Source organism: Ovis canadensis, chromosome 9 (genome assembly GCF_042477335.2).
Source record: "Ovis canadensis isolate MfBH-ARS-UI-01 breed Bighorn chromosome 9, ARS-UI_OviCan_v2, whole genome shotgun sequence".
Lineage (NCBI taxonomy): Eukaryota > Metazoa > Chordata > Mammalia > Artiodactyla > Bovidae > Ovis > Ovis canadensis.
This window is the reverse complement of record NC_091253.1, coordinates 66,831,670-66,847,435: the sequence shown is the minus strand read 5'-3', so window position 1 is coordinate 66,847,435 and position 15,766 is coordinate 66,831,670. Positions and strand designations below refer to the sequence as shown.

The 15,766-nt window shown below is 41.4% G+C and overlaps 1 protein-coding gene across 1 annotated transcript in view; it reads right to left on the bottom strand.

Annotated features, from left to right (window-relative positions):
- The window catches only part of ZBTB10 (zinc finger and BTB domain containing 10), a 29,080-nt gene extending 14,952 nt beyond the window's left edge, over window positions 1-14,128 (bottom strand). The window contains exons 1-2 of the mRNA XM_069601083.1: window positions 13,044-14,128; window positions 2,530-3,418 (exon numbers count right to left, since the gene is read on the bottom strand). Coding sequence (XP_069457184.1) covers window positions 2,530-3,418; window positions 13,044-14,009 — 1,855 coding nt within the window. The 5' untranslated portion in view covers window positions 14,010-14,128. The remainder of the gene's footprint in view (window positions 1-2,529; window positions 3,419-13,043) is intronic.
- Window positions 14,129-15,766: the final 1,638 nt, after the last annotated feature.

The following is a 15,766-nucleotide window of genomic DNA, read 5'->3' as shown; positions in this document are numbered from 1 at the left end:
AATTTTTAAATGTTAATACCTGAAGGGTTATCAGGTTGATATAAGAGATTAGAGGTTAGGCTCAGATTATACTACTAAAAATGGCAGAATTGGGAAGTTAAAGAGAAGCAAATTCTAGCTCAATATAAAGTAACTTCCTTATAATCATACTCATCCTACATTAAAACAAAAGGTCAAGCTGAGGCTATCAGACCACCTATCAAGAATCTGGTACAAAGTACACTGCACTGGAAAACTGATTTTTAAAAAATCTTAATCTTTAAGGGGGACTAAGATGACCACCACAGCTATATTTTTATGTTTTGTCATTTTTCAAAATAACCCTATAAAAGTGACATAGTCTAAGGAGGAAACTGAGGGCAAGTATTTAGCTTAATTTGGTTATGGTAACATAGTAAGTAGCAGAACTCATTTACAAAACCTGATTCAATTTGGGCTCTTTCCTCTATCAGTGACTCACAGCACCATCACCTGTAGAACTGACAAAAATCTCAACTACCAGGCCACATCCCAGACCAATAAACCAAAATCCCTGGCAGGGATAGTCAGGCATCAAGTTCCCAAGCAATACCAAGATGCAGCCATGATTAAGATCCACTGCTCTACACCAAGGGTTGGCAATAAAGCTCTACCTGAACACACTTCTGTTCATTTGTTTACATACTTTCTATGACTGCTTTCAGGCTACAATAACAGTTAAGTAACTGAGTTCACGACCAGCAAACCCCAAAATATTTACTGCTTGGCCCTTTACAGTAAAAATTTTCTAGCTCTGTATCATATCATGTTCTAGCTCTTATAGGATTTTCTGCCACTGAATGAAGGTGGATTCAGAGGCACCGAAAAGTTGTTAAAAGTTTTAACAGCGGGAATGTAGCACTGATATAATCAAATTTCAGTTAAGCAAGATTCATCAGATATTAAGGTGGCATCAATGACATAATAGAATTATCTTTTATAAGCTATCAAAGATAAAAGCATATTAGACTACCAAAAATTATGATAGACCTAGTACACTGATACAACCTCAGCTAGGAGTTGCTTGCTAAGATGATAATCACCAGTAATGCTATTTTTGAAAGTATGCACTGTGGTTCTAATTAACACTGTTTTTCTTCTCTTTGAATCACTCCAATTATGTGTGGCATTAGTTTTAAGAATGAGGTTAGCTTGGTTAGTTGTCAGTCAACTACTATGCAAAAAAATCTTACTCCTTATATTCCATGTACCTATATATATTTTTAAAAAATACACTATAGGCCTCCCACCATACTGTTAACTGAGTAAATTCATGCAGTAGGAAAAAAAAAAAAAATGCAGTTCTAACTCTGAGAACTGATTCGAGATCTTCTACATTAAAAATTAAGCCAAAACAAAGTGCTGCTAAGTCTATCATTAATAGTTTTAAGAAACCACCTCTGGGATTTTATTGCTAAAGACTGGACAAGTTGGAGGGGAAAGCTCAGCAAACAGTATTCATTCATTATACATGTATACTGATTTCCACATGATTTCTACCAATGAAAACTAAACCCAAACCTAAACAGCCAGGAAAACCATTTCACAGGATTATGGCACTTTGCCCTTTGGGAACTAAAAACAATGATTCTTTTAAACGGAAAGCACTCCATCCCCAGGTGATCACCATCACATAAATCAAACAGAGATCTCTGAGGCAACACAAGCACTAAATGATATATGACAGCGGTGGACATGGTCAAGTCTGGGCTCCACAAAGGAAAACCTCAAACCCACTGGACTACTTCAAATAAAAGTAAGTTACACACAGACAATTAAGTTAAAGTTTCAAATCTACTTTCACTCTTCAAGGATGGTCTGCCTCACTTCATTTCTCAAAAAAAAAAAACAAACCCCACACTATAAGATGTGATATGCAAAGGTTCTTATAGTAAAGAGAAAGGTCTCAGAGGCCTCTTAACTAACGCAAATGAGAATGAAAATGAGGAAACAGTGGGACAAACTTAAAATATTCCAGTTTCTGTAAGATTTATGGGGAGAACAGAACAGTGAGTAGTTCCAAACAAAATAGAATCCCATTAACTTTTGCAAAATTCTATAAAACAAATATTTAACTACAAAAAATTGAGAGTAAAGAATGCTAACTAAATCTCAAAAACGTTCTGAAATGACAAACCAATCACATATTACAACCAAAGATTTTATCTTTTCCAGCACTGAGTACAAAAAGTGAGCAGAGGCTACAGACCAGGAAAATCAAAGAGCTATACATAGAGTCCACATGCCATAAAACGTGGGCCAATTCCTGATTATTTAACACAACCTTTGAGAAACCTATATATACATGTGTAGAGAAAAAACTCAAGATATACCAAATCTTACATCTGATACAAGATTATATAAGATGTGATTGAGTCATTTTTTACCTATTACAAAGACTCAAATTTACTATTTCTTATGTATATTACTTTAATAACACATAAGATTATATCCAACCAGAATGAGAATAAAAACCGAGACACCTCTGTATACATTCAATACAGTATTTACCTGGTTCTTCCTTGATGAATGACAAATCTTCCTCTGGATAGGCAACAGGTGGCTGCATCACTGAGCAATCTTCTATATGTGTTTCATTATTAGGTGGTATATTATAAACAAATCTCTTTGTAGCTTGGGTTTTTCTCCTTGTTTTGCCAGTCTCTTGAATCCCCTGGGAGCCCATATTATTCCAAATAAACACTTTTGTTTGACCTTGAGACTCATTTTCTGTCAATTCAGGTGAACCATCCTGGACCCAACTACTGTCATTCATTTGGTAGTTTTCTATTTGGCCCTCGTCGACATTACAACCATCATTTTCAATTTTTACGTTACTTGCCAAATTGGTAAGATTTCGTGTTGCCCAAAAACTGGCAATTTTTTGATCCCGTGATGAAGACAGGCCATCTCTGTTAACTGGTTTTCTATTATTATAGTCCACAACTACAGACTCTGGAGCTTCTGATTTAATGCTTATATTTAAGGCATCTTTAATGAAATTTCGGCAAGTTTGAACAACTTCACTCATTTGAAGATAGCTGGCCACTGTCATTACTTCAATGGCATTTTGGCTTGTGAGCACCAGGTTACCAGAATACAAGAAGTCCAAGATGACTGAAAAACCTTGAACTGCAGCAATATCTAAATGGGTAGTATTGTTTTGGTTAGGGCTTTCTTTGTTTGAAAAGCAATATAAAGTCTTAAAGAAACGGCTGCCTGCAACCAGGATGTTCTTATGAGCTTTAAAGATTTTTCCGCTCACCACAATGCTGACATCACAAAGAATACCTTTCTTCCTCTGTTCATTTAGTTGTCGAAGAAGTTGATAGCAATAAGAGTTCTCATTTGGCCTACTATTAAAGTCACAGTACCCCTCCTCTGATGGTATTTCTGACTCCTGCAATAGATGGAAAACATTAACATTAAATTTTATTTACTTTTTAAAGCCTCCATACCAAAGACAACAAATCATTATCAATGTAACTTTTTAAAACCACTATCTACACTAATCTGTTAGCAATCATTACATATTTTGAGACTGAGGTGTTCATAATCTAAATATTAAGAGAAAGGGTGTAAACAGCTTGCTGCAATCCACTGCTATCATTTAAAAAAAAAGAAACATCCTGAGGATTAGAATTTTATTTAAAGAATACTGTGTATCACATATCATGCTATCTTTCCAAATATAGCTGAAGACATGGATTGAGAATTATTTAAAATTAAAACAGGGAATTCCCTGGTGGTCCGGTGGTTAGGACTCCACCACCATTGCCCAAGTTCAACCCCAGGTTGGGGAACTGAGATCCAACAAGTCAAGTAACATGGCCAAAAAAAAAAAAAGAAATGAAAATAAAGAGTGATTGTTTTCTCACGTAAAGAAACATTCGTGAGAATCAAATTAATCTGCCTTATCTCTGTAACTGCTAAGAACACAGTAGTTTTTCTGGTTTAACTTAAAATAATCAGATTAAAATATGCTCAGCATCTCATTCTATTTAACATTATTTAAAAAGTGAATTTTAAAAGTCTTGGCAAATACTGAGTCAGACAATTTAGGTCAACAAAGTTAATCATATCTAACTATGCAGTCCATGGGGTCGCAAAGAGTCAGACATGACTGAGTGACTGAACTGAACTGAAAGAGAAAGTACCATAAGACTCTAATTTTAAAAAATGTGCTTCAAACTACAGGAATACCTAGTTATATAAATCCCAAATCAATTTTCAAAATGACATCTCTTTAGGATCATAAAACTACCCATCAGGTAAAATTCCTTAACTCCAAATAATTAATGTTTATAATCTTCCCTGTTATCAATCTTTTAAATATTCATTACAGTTCAGTTTAGCATCAGTATTAAGTTACTGTCGTTTCCTATAAAATAACAGGATATCGACAGCAAGAATAAAGGAATGTGATCTAGATTTTGGAATGCTGCCTACACTGGTTATTAACTGTGTGTCCTTTCTTAAACTAATAAAGCAGTAAGTACCAGGAGTGTTTCTAAATAAGAACTTCAGGCCCTACTCACAGAGTCACTAGGCCGGTGGTGGTGTCGCTAAGTTGTGTCTGACTCTTGTAACCCCACTGACTGTAGGCCGCCAAGCTCCTCTGTCCATGGGATTCTCCAGGCAAGGATACTGGAGTGGGCTGCCATTTCCTTCTCCAGGCACTAGATGGGTAAGCTCCCTAAATTAGGCAGGTGTCTATTCTTTATTAAGTGTTAAAGATTCATTATTTGCTTTGGCACAAAATATTAAATACAAGTTGTTACTATAAAATAATAAGACACATATATACAAGTCTATGAGTAGACAGAGTCTGGGAAAAATCCAGAAAAGATACATACTGGATTGTTGGATGCTGGGAGGACTAATATGCTTGGAGAGAAATAGAGAATGGGGGGCAGAGGGAAGGGTATAGGGAACAAAGTTGTTAGGACTGCAAAACAATTCTCATAGAATACTGTAAATGGTGCTGAGATTCCAAGCAACCCCACATCTCCATTTAACCCCATCACGTGTGCTATTCTATGCTCAGTTTCTTCAGCTGTGTCAACTCTTTTCACGTCCAACTGACTCTCTTCTACCTTATGGACTGTGTAGCCCACCTGGCTCCCTTGTCTATGGGATTCTCCAGGCAAGAATACTGGAGTGGGTTGCCATGCCCTTCTCCAGGAGATCTTCCTGACCCGTGGATTGAACCTGAGTCTCCTGCACTGCAGGCAGATTCTTTACCACTAGCTTCACCTGGGAAGCAACCTCATCATGGGTATAGCTTAATCACACAAACATTAGGTTCCATTCTGAATTCTGTATACAGCAGATCACACATATAATAATCCTGAAACTAAACCAGATTACACGATCCATTTAAGAATTTTCGTGTTGTTTCCAGGTATGAAAAGTCAACTGAAACAGAATAAAAATGCCAGAATTATAGGACACATCAGTATTTCACAGCAATAATGAAACATTACAAATAATCCTGCAAATCTGGAGTATATGATCACTACAGAACGAAGCAAAGGAAGCAGAGAATTCCCTTTGCACTTCCAACTGACCCTTGGCAGCATCCCTATCACTTCCCAGGGCCTCATTAATTACACTTATACTCTAACCCTACCCACACATTCTTGCTCTATCATACCAAAATGTCCCATATTCTAAATCAGTTATTTTCTCCTTCTATTAAGACACCCAATCGTAAGCAAAAACTGCTAACAGCCACAGATGGGAGTAAAGTAATCAAGTAATTCACGATTAAGTCCCAAATTTTTGCTTCTGGGGGCTGGAAGAAAGAAGTGAGGTAAAAAGATATTTTATCTTGTATATCTTGTATACAAAACCAGTATGCTGTGAAGTTTCTAGCTACTTAGCAAAGGGATGGGAAATGTTTAGGACTCTATATGGAGAACTAAATGAATGTCTTAAGTTGTTACTGCTATAATTTTCTATAGACTCTTAATACTGTGTAAGAGGCTATCTAAATAAGACTTTTTATTAATTTGCTTATTATGCTCTCTACTCACTACAGAAAATTTCCAAACTACACTGCTCTATGATGCAGGCTTAAAAATAAGCTTTGCTGTGCGTGCCATATCTGCCCAGCAAAGCTCATTTGGTTCAAAGTTCTAACAGATATTGTAGTAACAGTAAGAACAAAAAATTTGGCAGTACATGGTAAAGTGTCTGTGGAAGCAGTGAATGAGCCTTTACAAGCCAAGAAGTGCTTAAAGTTTATGCATTAAGCATTTAAAAACACTTTAAGAAGGAGGTGGCTATGTCACAGCAGTCATCTTAGGCCATGGTCACTGTGTTCTGAAATTTCTGGGCCAGTCCCAATTTCTGTAATTCTCTGCCATTATCACACCAAGTGTCCTAATTTTCAAAAATAACTTAAAGACAAAAGCCTATCCACCAAAATATTTGTCCATTCCACTTCTGACACAAGCTAAACAGCCAAACACACCATCCAACAACTATTTTTCTTCATTACTACTGTAACAGAATAGTAATGTTACAAACAGCCCTAGCAATTTCTCCTCCAGTGCTGATCAGAGCACCATATGCCATGTTTCTGTAGCACATATTATATACACTCTTCACAAAGAAGAGTTTACCAGTCAAGAGCACATGTACTCTACAAGGGGAGTATTATTTGAGGATATGGGTAAAATAAAGCAAGATAAGCACTGAAATAAACAGTCAATATTACTTGCTAAACCAAATAAATTCCTAGTTACTAAAGACAAAAATAACAGTTGGTCCCTAAGAACTCAAGTCATCTCTATCTCTGTCTCTGTGGTTCCCTCTTTAACATTCTATGTCCATTCTTAGTATATTGATAAACATGAGATACCACTGATAAAAATACACTGATAAAAAGGTTTAAGTATTTCCAGAACTGATTTTTTAAAAGACTAGTTGGAAAATTTTCTATTCCCTTTCCCAAAAAGGAAAACACAACTTAGCCAAGCATTGGTTTAAACTAGATAAACAAGGAGACTAAGGAAACAGACATTCAGATTTAAAAAAAAAAGTGCTACCCCAAAGATTCTATAAATATGAAGTCTCCTGTTATTTTTATCTGTGGAGATGCCCATAAGTAAAATTATTTTTAGAGACCTTAATTAACTCTTCCAAAATTAAGAAAATATAGAAGCATACATTTGGTTATCTTCAAATTTATTTCCAGAGAGGCCAAGAGTAAATATTTTAATCAGAGAAAAAGCTGCTAAAAGCTTGAAAAATCTTGACTTTACTCACTTATTTAATAAGCATTACGTGAATGCCTGTATCAGACAGGTTCTACACTGGGAACCCAAAATGATTTAGTTCCCTGCCTAAAGTTTAATACTGAGCAAGATTCTTAAGATACTGAAGAGCTTTAAGAGAGCAGACAGGTGGTGCACCTAATCCAGTTTTTGGGGGGGTTTGGGTGAGATCTTTTTTTGAAACAAATACCTGAGCAGAGACTTGAAGGATGCAAGAGTGGAAGGAGAGGATGAAGAGTCTAAGCAAATGAGACAGCATGAGAAAGAGAACCAAGGATGTATACATCCTCACAATTCTAGATTTATGCAGAACTTCAAGGTGATCCAAAAAAGCCCAAGAAATGCAAATAAGCTCTTAATGTTTTTGGAGCCAAGTGTCTATAACTTGTACCAGATTAGAGAGCTCTGAATCCTGCACAAGATTAAGGACCACCGGTATAGGTGCCTACAGAGCTTTAGAATGATCTGACTGAATTAACTGATAAAGAGATGACTGTGGTAGCTAAGTGGAGGGTAATTACCAGGGGATGACACTGGAAATACTGTGACCAGGGCAAGCCACTGTTAGGTGTGCAGCATACCTACAACAAATAAGGACCTTAACTAGGTAAGACAGGTAACAGTGATGGGGGGAGGGGAAGTGAGGCAGAGCGGGGGAAATTCCTAAAGTAAAACCCAAACTTGAGTGATTACTTAGATTTCAAGGCAGAGGTGTGGAGGGAGATCATAGGGTGTTCACAGCATTCCAGCTGGGAGAACTGGATAACACCAGCTACTGTAGAGAACCCAAGATCACACTACCCAGTCTCCCCACTCTTCTGAGAGGGACGGGGGAGAGAGAAATTCAGCTGAAGTTAGCTATCTGAGGTCAATACACAGATGATTAGAAACTGTTACTGGATTAAAAAAAAAATCAAGTACTTAAGTCCCTACCCAGAAGTCCAGTCTCCTTTTGATAAATGGATTAATAGGAAAAAAAGATATTCAAACACAAAGTATAAAATGAAAGCATTAAAAACATAAAAATCTTTTGCTGCAGCAACCCACTGGAACGGTATATTAAAAGAATAAAAATATCAATGTCCATTTACAAACCCAAATTCTAAAACTCAAACTCCATTTCTAGTATGAGGACAAACAAGGCCACAGTAAGCATGATGCCAAATAAATGCATACTAGTAGCACTGACAAATTATGTATGTCAGTAGATAAAGAAAGGAATATCTCCTTTGAAATCAGTATCTCTTCTCTGATCTCCTTGAGTGATGACATTTTCTCTTGCAATTTAAGTATTAATACTATCCCCAGAAATTGTAAATCTATAGGTCTGGGGTAGATGTCTTCAGGTGATTACAACTTCCAGCCAATTTTATGTGCCAAAAATATGCTCTATTACCAGCTCTCCTCAAAAACCACATACATACCAACAGGTGCTTCTACACATCAACTTACACACATTTCATCGTGGTTCTCCCCTGCTTAAGCTGCTAAATGGTTTGCCCAACAGAAAAAATACAATCATTTCAACATGAAAGGATCATCCATAACCTGCAGTCTACCCACTCAAACTTTATTTTTCATCCTGCTGAATTAAATCATCTACTTCTCAGACACATCAAGGCATCAATTTCCATTATGCTCAAGCTGTTACCAACTGCAATGCCTAGAATGCCCTCCCCTCTTCAACACTTAGTCATTTAACACAAGTTAGGATCCAATTCTACAAGCTTCTCCCACCCTTCACAAATAGGATGACGACTTCCTTTAGTATCTTAACCGTAACTTGAATATATTTCTAACACGGTAGCTATCATTTTACTGCAATGTCTCTCTCTCCTTACTAGAGTACAAGTTTCTTGAGGTCAGAAAAATGTCTTATTTACATAGGTTTATCTTCAGTGCCTTGGAATCTACCTAATAGGTATATTTTAAGAGGGAGAAAGAAGTCCCTAGGCACATCATAAAGTATAGTCAAAAACACATTGGAAAAGGAATCCGCTTTTAAAAATACAACAAATGACTGCTAGAACCTATATAAACATTACACAAATCGGTTATTTAATGGATCGTAGGCTCTGTGGTTGTCTGTAATATCTATTAATCTTTCCCAGTGAGAGGCTTTCAGTCTTTCTTCCAAAATCCTTTAAAAAATTTAATTTTTGCCAAATGCAAAGAAGGCTGGTAGCTCTGTCTCACCTTTGCTTTTGCTGCTCACCAACATATTCCAATTAGTAATTTTAATCAGATCACTGATCTAAATTAAGTATTTACTTTCTGGAAAGGTTAACTTAAGTTTATAACAGTTAACATACTTGAACACATGTTTTAGGCTTACTAAACTGGAAAGAGTTGACAGAATGTGTGATTTAGGCGATGAAAATTTCCCAACTGGGTAGAAAGTGATCTGAACCAAGATACAGTGGTAATCAGTGTTATTAAAGCAATTTTAAAGTCCTCTGGGCCAAATGGTCAAATCTTATATAAGCTAATCACTGAACCAGACTCTCAAGATATATATAGTCAGTTGTTACTCAAAATAGAAACTATATGTTGTCCCTTACATCCTTATAAAATACAAGGATCTTTCAGAAATAGAATGCTGCAGAACAGATTCTGAGAGCATCTGCAGACTTCTTGCATGAGCAATCCTTAACAATCAACATCAAAATAACAGAATATCAAAGGTTTTAAGAATGGGCCCCTGGGAATTCCCTGGCAGTCCAGTGGTTACTTCCACTGCTGGGGACACAGGTTCCATTCCTAGTCAGGGATCCCGCCCACAAGTAGCAAGGCAGGCCCCCCACCTCCCCCTCCCCTGCAAAAAAAAAAAGAATATGCCACAGTCTCTTGGCCACCACCATGATCTTTCCCTTTACAGAAATCATAATAAAAAGTAAAGTAACCCTTATTCACATACTAAGATTTGGCTAAACTCCCCATGAAAACAGACTCATTAAAATTAAAGAAAAAAAGTGGAGAGGGGGGATAAAGGGAGTGAACTGTGTCCCAACTTCAAACTTAATTCTTGCCTGAGGAACTACAAAACTATTTCAGTAATTTTAAGGCAGGAGAAAGCTCATGCAAGATACTCTTCATGAAGATGAGAAAAACTGCATGTGCAATGAGAATGTTCAAAGAACCTGAATGGCCAAAGTCTCTAAAAGCATGAAAAAAACTGGTTTGTTCTCTAGAATCAAGAGTGATTCCATGAGATTCCATGATTCCATGCAAGTGGCTTGCAAACTGAGAAAACTGGTAACACTGAGACATGAAGTGCCAGTTCCCCCCACCCTACAGAATTAGCTATTTCCAAAGAAAATAAGTAATGGTGATAATAAATAATGGTTATCATTTACTAAGTGACTAGGTGCTGGCATATACACTTTGCATGCATGAAGAAACTGGAAGTTAACTCATTTGCCTGTCAAGAAAGAGGATTAGGACTCAGGTTCCCCTACTTTAAAGCTCAAGAATGCTCTTACAGACTGTGTTATACTGCCTCCTGCAGGTAATCAAAAGCTGCAGGGCAATGAAAAAAAATAATTAACTGCGCATAGGAAGAAATAACTAAGTTCTTGAACCTGTCACTCATGTATTAACAAGACAAAAAGATCCTATAGGTGGTACCTGGGGTCAATTACAAGGTAATACCCCAAACTAAGCTTAGAATGTAAATAGAAATGATTAGGATCAGTTCAGAGTGGAAACATTCAAAATCCAATCAAGGGAACCAATAAATAGCCTTAGACAAACAGAATGACTGACTAAATTGTATTATTCTCAGTCTAATGATATAATGTCCTAAGAGAAAGTAGTTGGTCTGCAGATTATATTGTAAAAAGGGAGTTTCAAGGGGGCAAAGGGTAAGGGAGGGATAATTCAGGGATTAAGTTTAGAAAAGGTTTTACCTAGGGATGAATTCCCTAATCCAGATATATGCCGAGGGGAGAGGAATACACCATGCTAAGTCTATCATAAGGTTATCCAACTAATTCCCCGTTCCTCTGATTTCAGGTTCACTAAGCAGCTAATTGTAATAATTTGCACACCCATTCAGATCTGCCTACACAGACTACACTGAAGAGTAACTGATCCACTGAATTAAGAAAATTCAGTTTGATTGTCCTTTTAGATTTTTCTAAATAACCAACTCATCACAACCAACTCATCACTTAGAAAAACATACTTTCATTTTCACAAGCCCTCCACTTCATCATACTACTTAACTTCAGGAATATATAACGCCTCGAAGCCTCTAGACTCCTCTTCTGTAAAATGGGAACAGAATAATTACTTGCCAAAATAAGGGACATCTGTGTTTGGTCACAAAGCTAGTAACTGCAGAAAGCTGAGATGTGAACCTAGATTTTATTCCAAAACCTTTTTTTCCTTCCTCCATTGCAACATTCTTTATAAAGGCTAGTCTCATTTATAACCAAAAACTGTAAGACTTGGGACAATTTACTTAACCTTTCCGGGCCTTACATCTTTAAATGACCTTCCTTGTAGGGCTTAGGCAACTAAAAGTTGTGAAAAAAAACTGTTGCCATTACCCCCCTGAGAAAAACAACCCTATGCCTTAATGTTAAAGTCTCAACTTCTGAGAAATTTCTGGGCTACAGGGTTATTAGACAGTGCCTAATTAACTCCACTAAAAGTGTTCTAAACAGCAAGATCACTCCAACACACAAAGGGACTAGTATCTGAAAGGTGACTTTCTGAAATCAATGCCTGGCTACCGATACAAAAGAATGAATTCCATCTACAACCACAGGTTGTCTTAGGAGGACTGATTAACATCTGCTTGGCTTGGAAAGAGATTATCAAAATGATAAGACTATTATCTTTAATCCAGAAATACTAAGACAAGATTTAAGAAGTACCATTTACCTGTTTAATAACTAAGAACTTATGATTTTGGTAAATACATTCTCTACCAGTTCGAACCAACTAGTTGGTAGAAGTAACTTTACAGTCAACATTTCAAATATCCTAAGTTTAAAGTAAACTACATTTAAATGAAAACTTTTTGAAAAAGGGGATTACAGAAAATCTCAGCATAGAAATCTGGAGAAGGAAGCAAGTAAAAACTACCACAATTTACCAAAAGCATACCTTTGGAAAGAGAAGTTCAACAAAAAGTTTAAGGAGATGAATTTAGTATAATCATTCACTAAGTCTTATACAAATAGCTTCCTCTACATTTACATACTACTCTCTCATATTTCACATTATCCTGACATGATAAAAAGAATTTTCTCGGTTGCATGTTCTCCTAAAAGGGGTAGCGTCAAAGGTTAAGGAAAGAGTTTAATTCATTCTTCAAAGAGCTACCAGATTTGACTTCCAACAGCACGCTAAAAGACTACCAACATTAAAGCAGCTTTTCTAAAATCACAGCTAATAACATTCTAACCACAAAGCCAACCTTACAGGGTTAAAACCTTCAACCTCGCTTATTAAACTTTCCTTCTGATTCAATCTGACGGGCAAAGAAATCTGAGTCATGAAAAAAATTAAATCAAATTCAGTGCTATGATTAGAAAATTGTCATTCCTCCCCCTCCCCCCAACTCCCCCGGTTAACTTTTGAAAACTTATTCCCAGGCTTTCGAACCCCCCACGCCTAAATTCCCTACACCTCTCTCCTAACAGGAAAGATGTCTTCACCCAGTAGAGTGAGTTTTAGCTGATAAACCTTTCCCCCAAAGATCTGAAAAAGCAGGAGCAACATATATCGTACCTGGGCGTTGGCTTCGTGGAGTTTGTGCTCGGTAGAGACGTGGTGCCTCAGAAGGAGGGTTTTCTTGTAGTTGCGGGTCCCTCGCGAAAGCTCGTCGTGCCCCACTGGGGGCAGATCCCCGCTTCCTCCGTCCTCGGGGGGCTTTTGGCACCAGCCGCAAGACATAAGGCCAGTATCCTTGGAATAGCGCAGCCAGGGAAAATCTTTGAGCCAGGAGGTCTGGAAAGAGCAGTGGAGCTTCTGCATTAGGGACTTGGGCCGCGCGAGCGGGAAGTGCTGGACAGTCTCTCCTTCTCCAGCTCCCACACCGCTGCCCTCCGCTTCGTCCCCGCCATCGCCGCCCGACCGCCTGCTGCTGCTGCAGCTGCCTCCTTCCGCCCCGCTGCCGTCGCCCAGGCTCGCCCCCTCCTCTTCGTCCTCGGTGCTGTCGCTCAGGGACGCGCCGTCCGGCATCAACTCCTTCCCCTCCAGCGCGTCCAGCTCCAGCTCCACGGCCGCCGGCCCTCGCCCATTGAAATGCCTCAGGGGCCACGCCGAGGTCTCGGGGCGGCCGCGGCTACTGCCATTGTTGCCGAGCCCCCCGCCGCCGCCGCCTCGAAAGGCCAGAGTCCGACGGTTCCTTTCCGCTAGCAGGGGGCCCCCGGCGCCACCGCCGCCCAGCGAGGTGGGGCCGCCCGCGTCTTGGGGGAGCAGCAACTCCTTGGTTTCCTCGGCGGCGGCGGCAGCCCCGGCGGAGGCCTCCAGGTCTTGGGGCTCCAGGCCCTCCAATTCCACTTCCTCGTCGGCCCCCCGCCCATTGAGCGGCTGCGGCGCTGGCGGCGGGGGCTGTCTTGGCTGGGGCTGCTGGGGCCAAGCCGAGGCCTCCCCGCCAACGTTATTGTTCGCGGAGCCGCCGCCGCCGCTGGCGGTGACCAACCCGCCTCCTCGGAACGCCAGCGTCCTGCGGTTCATTTCACTGAACGACATGGCGCGCGCCGCCGCCGCCGCCCGGTGCCCCGGCTCGCGCCCGGCCTCGGGCCGCGTCCCGCGCGCTCCCCGCCGCTCCCCCTCCGCTTCGCTCCCGCCCCCACCGCGGGCGTTCCGGTCTCGCGGGGCTCGGCCTCGCCCTCCCGCCCGGCTCGCGCTCGCTCCCCGGGGCTGCCTCACGCGTCCGCCGCCGCCGCCGCCGCCGCCCGCCGGGCCGCCGCCTCCTCGTCCTCCACCCCCGCCCCGCGGCGCTCCGGGCAGCGTCCCGCGCGGAGAAGGGGGGGGCGGGCGGCGGAGAGGTGAGCAGCGAGCCGGCGCGCGTGGGGCCTTCGAAGTTGAGAGGCGGAGTGCGGGGAGACCCTCCGCTGCCCCCTCTTTAAAGCCGCGCGCACACACCGACCCTCCAAACAAGATATCCTTCCTCCGGCGCGCCGAGGGGTCCCGACGCGGCTGCCGGCTTCCGAAGCGCTGAGGGCGAGAGGCACGTTAAACTGCCGGGCTCCGCCACATAACGAACCGACAATAAAGCCGGCGGAGCGTTTCCGTCCGACCAGGCCCTGGCGGAGGTCGAATGGCAAATGAACAACGGACCGTGCGCCCACAATGCACCGGGGTAGCAGTAACCGCTGGAGGGGGAAAGGGTGGGGGCCGGGCGGGGGGAGGGGGCTGGGCTTGGGGCTGGGCTGGGGTGGGGTGGGGGCGCCTGGGGACCGGGAAAGGGGCCGGGCCGCGCCTCCGGCCTGGGGGCGGGGGTGCGGCCGCGGGGGAAGGAAGTCGGCCGAGGGGCGGGGGACAAAAGGCCGGGCGGCGGGCTGGGGGGTCTCGGGGAGGGGGCGGGCGTGTGCAGCCGGGGCCGGGCTCCGCGGAGGACAAACAGCTGGCGAGTGTCAGGTCTGGCCGCCTCCCCGCTGCCCGCACGCACCTACCCGCGCCCGGGACGCACATTTTCCTTCCCTCGCCACGAGTTCACCTGGGACTTTGAGAAATAACTGTACGGTGGGAGCTGCTCTCCAGCCTTGTCATTTGCTGAGGTGGGGTGGGTGGGGGCGGGGGGTAACGGTGCCCGAGGAAGTGAACTTATTTTTGTTCCTTCACAAAGACTGGACCAGGCTGTACCTTTCGGGCGAGGAGGTTACAACCGGGGGCACCTCCTCGTCTGCTGCATTGTGTATTCGATGCAGCAGCTCTGGGCGATAATCATTTCACAGAAAATGCACCGCCCCGAGTGTCTTATTGCTGTGATGAAATGGAAATTTAAATAAAAGGTCGAACACGTGCGTTCAGTGGGAAGTATTGACATGGGTGTTACATCACCAGCAGCCAATCAGATAGCTCCAGTCGTGTTTATACTTCTACAACCACCTTGTGAGTATTACAGTATGTCATAACGTTATAAATATTAGGCAGGGTTTTCCCCAAGAGTGGGGAGGAGTCGGCTCACACAGACGCTGCGTGCGACTCCGAAGAGCGTGTGTGTTAAGACAAGGATTGATTTTTAAGACTTTGGGTTGTTCTTTTTTTTTTTTTTAACTGTTGACACTGCACATGGAATTTAGAGTGATTAGAAAAACAGATGGAGCTGGAAATGAAACTCTTACAATAATAATCGTAGTCAACTTGTTCAGAAAAAGATTTTCCAATTTGGAGCCCTTATACTCGTATTTTAAAGTATTTTTTAATGTGCTAAATTTAGCAAATTCTAAAGTGTTGAGATTCATTTTACTCTTTGAAACCTGAAATAAACTTTTAAAAACAAG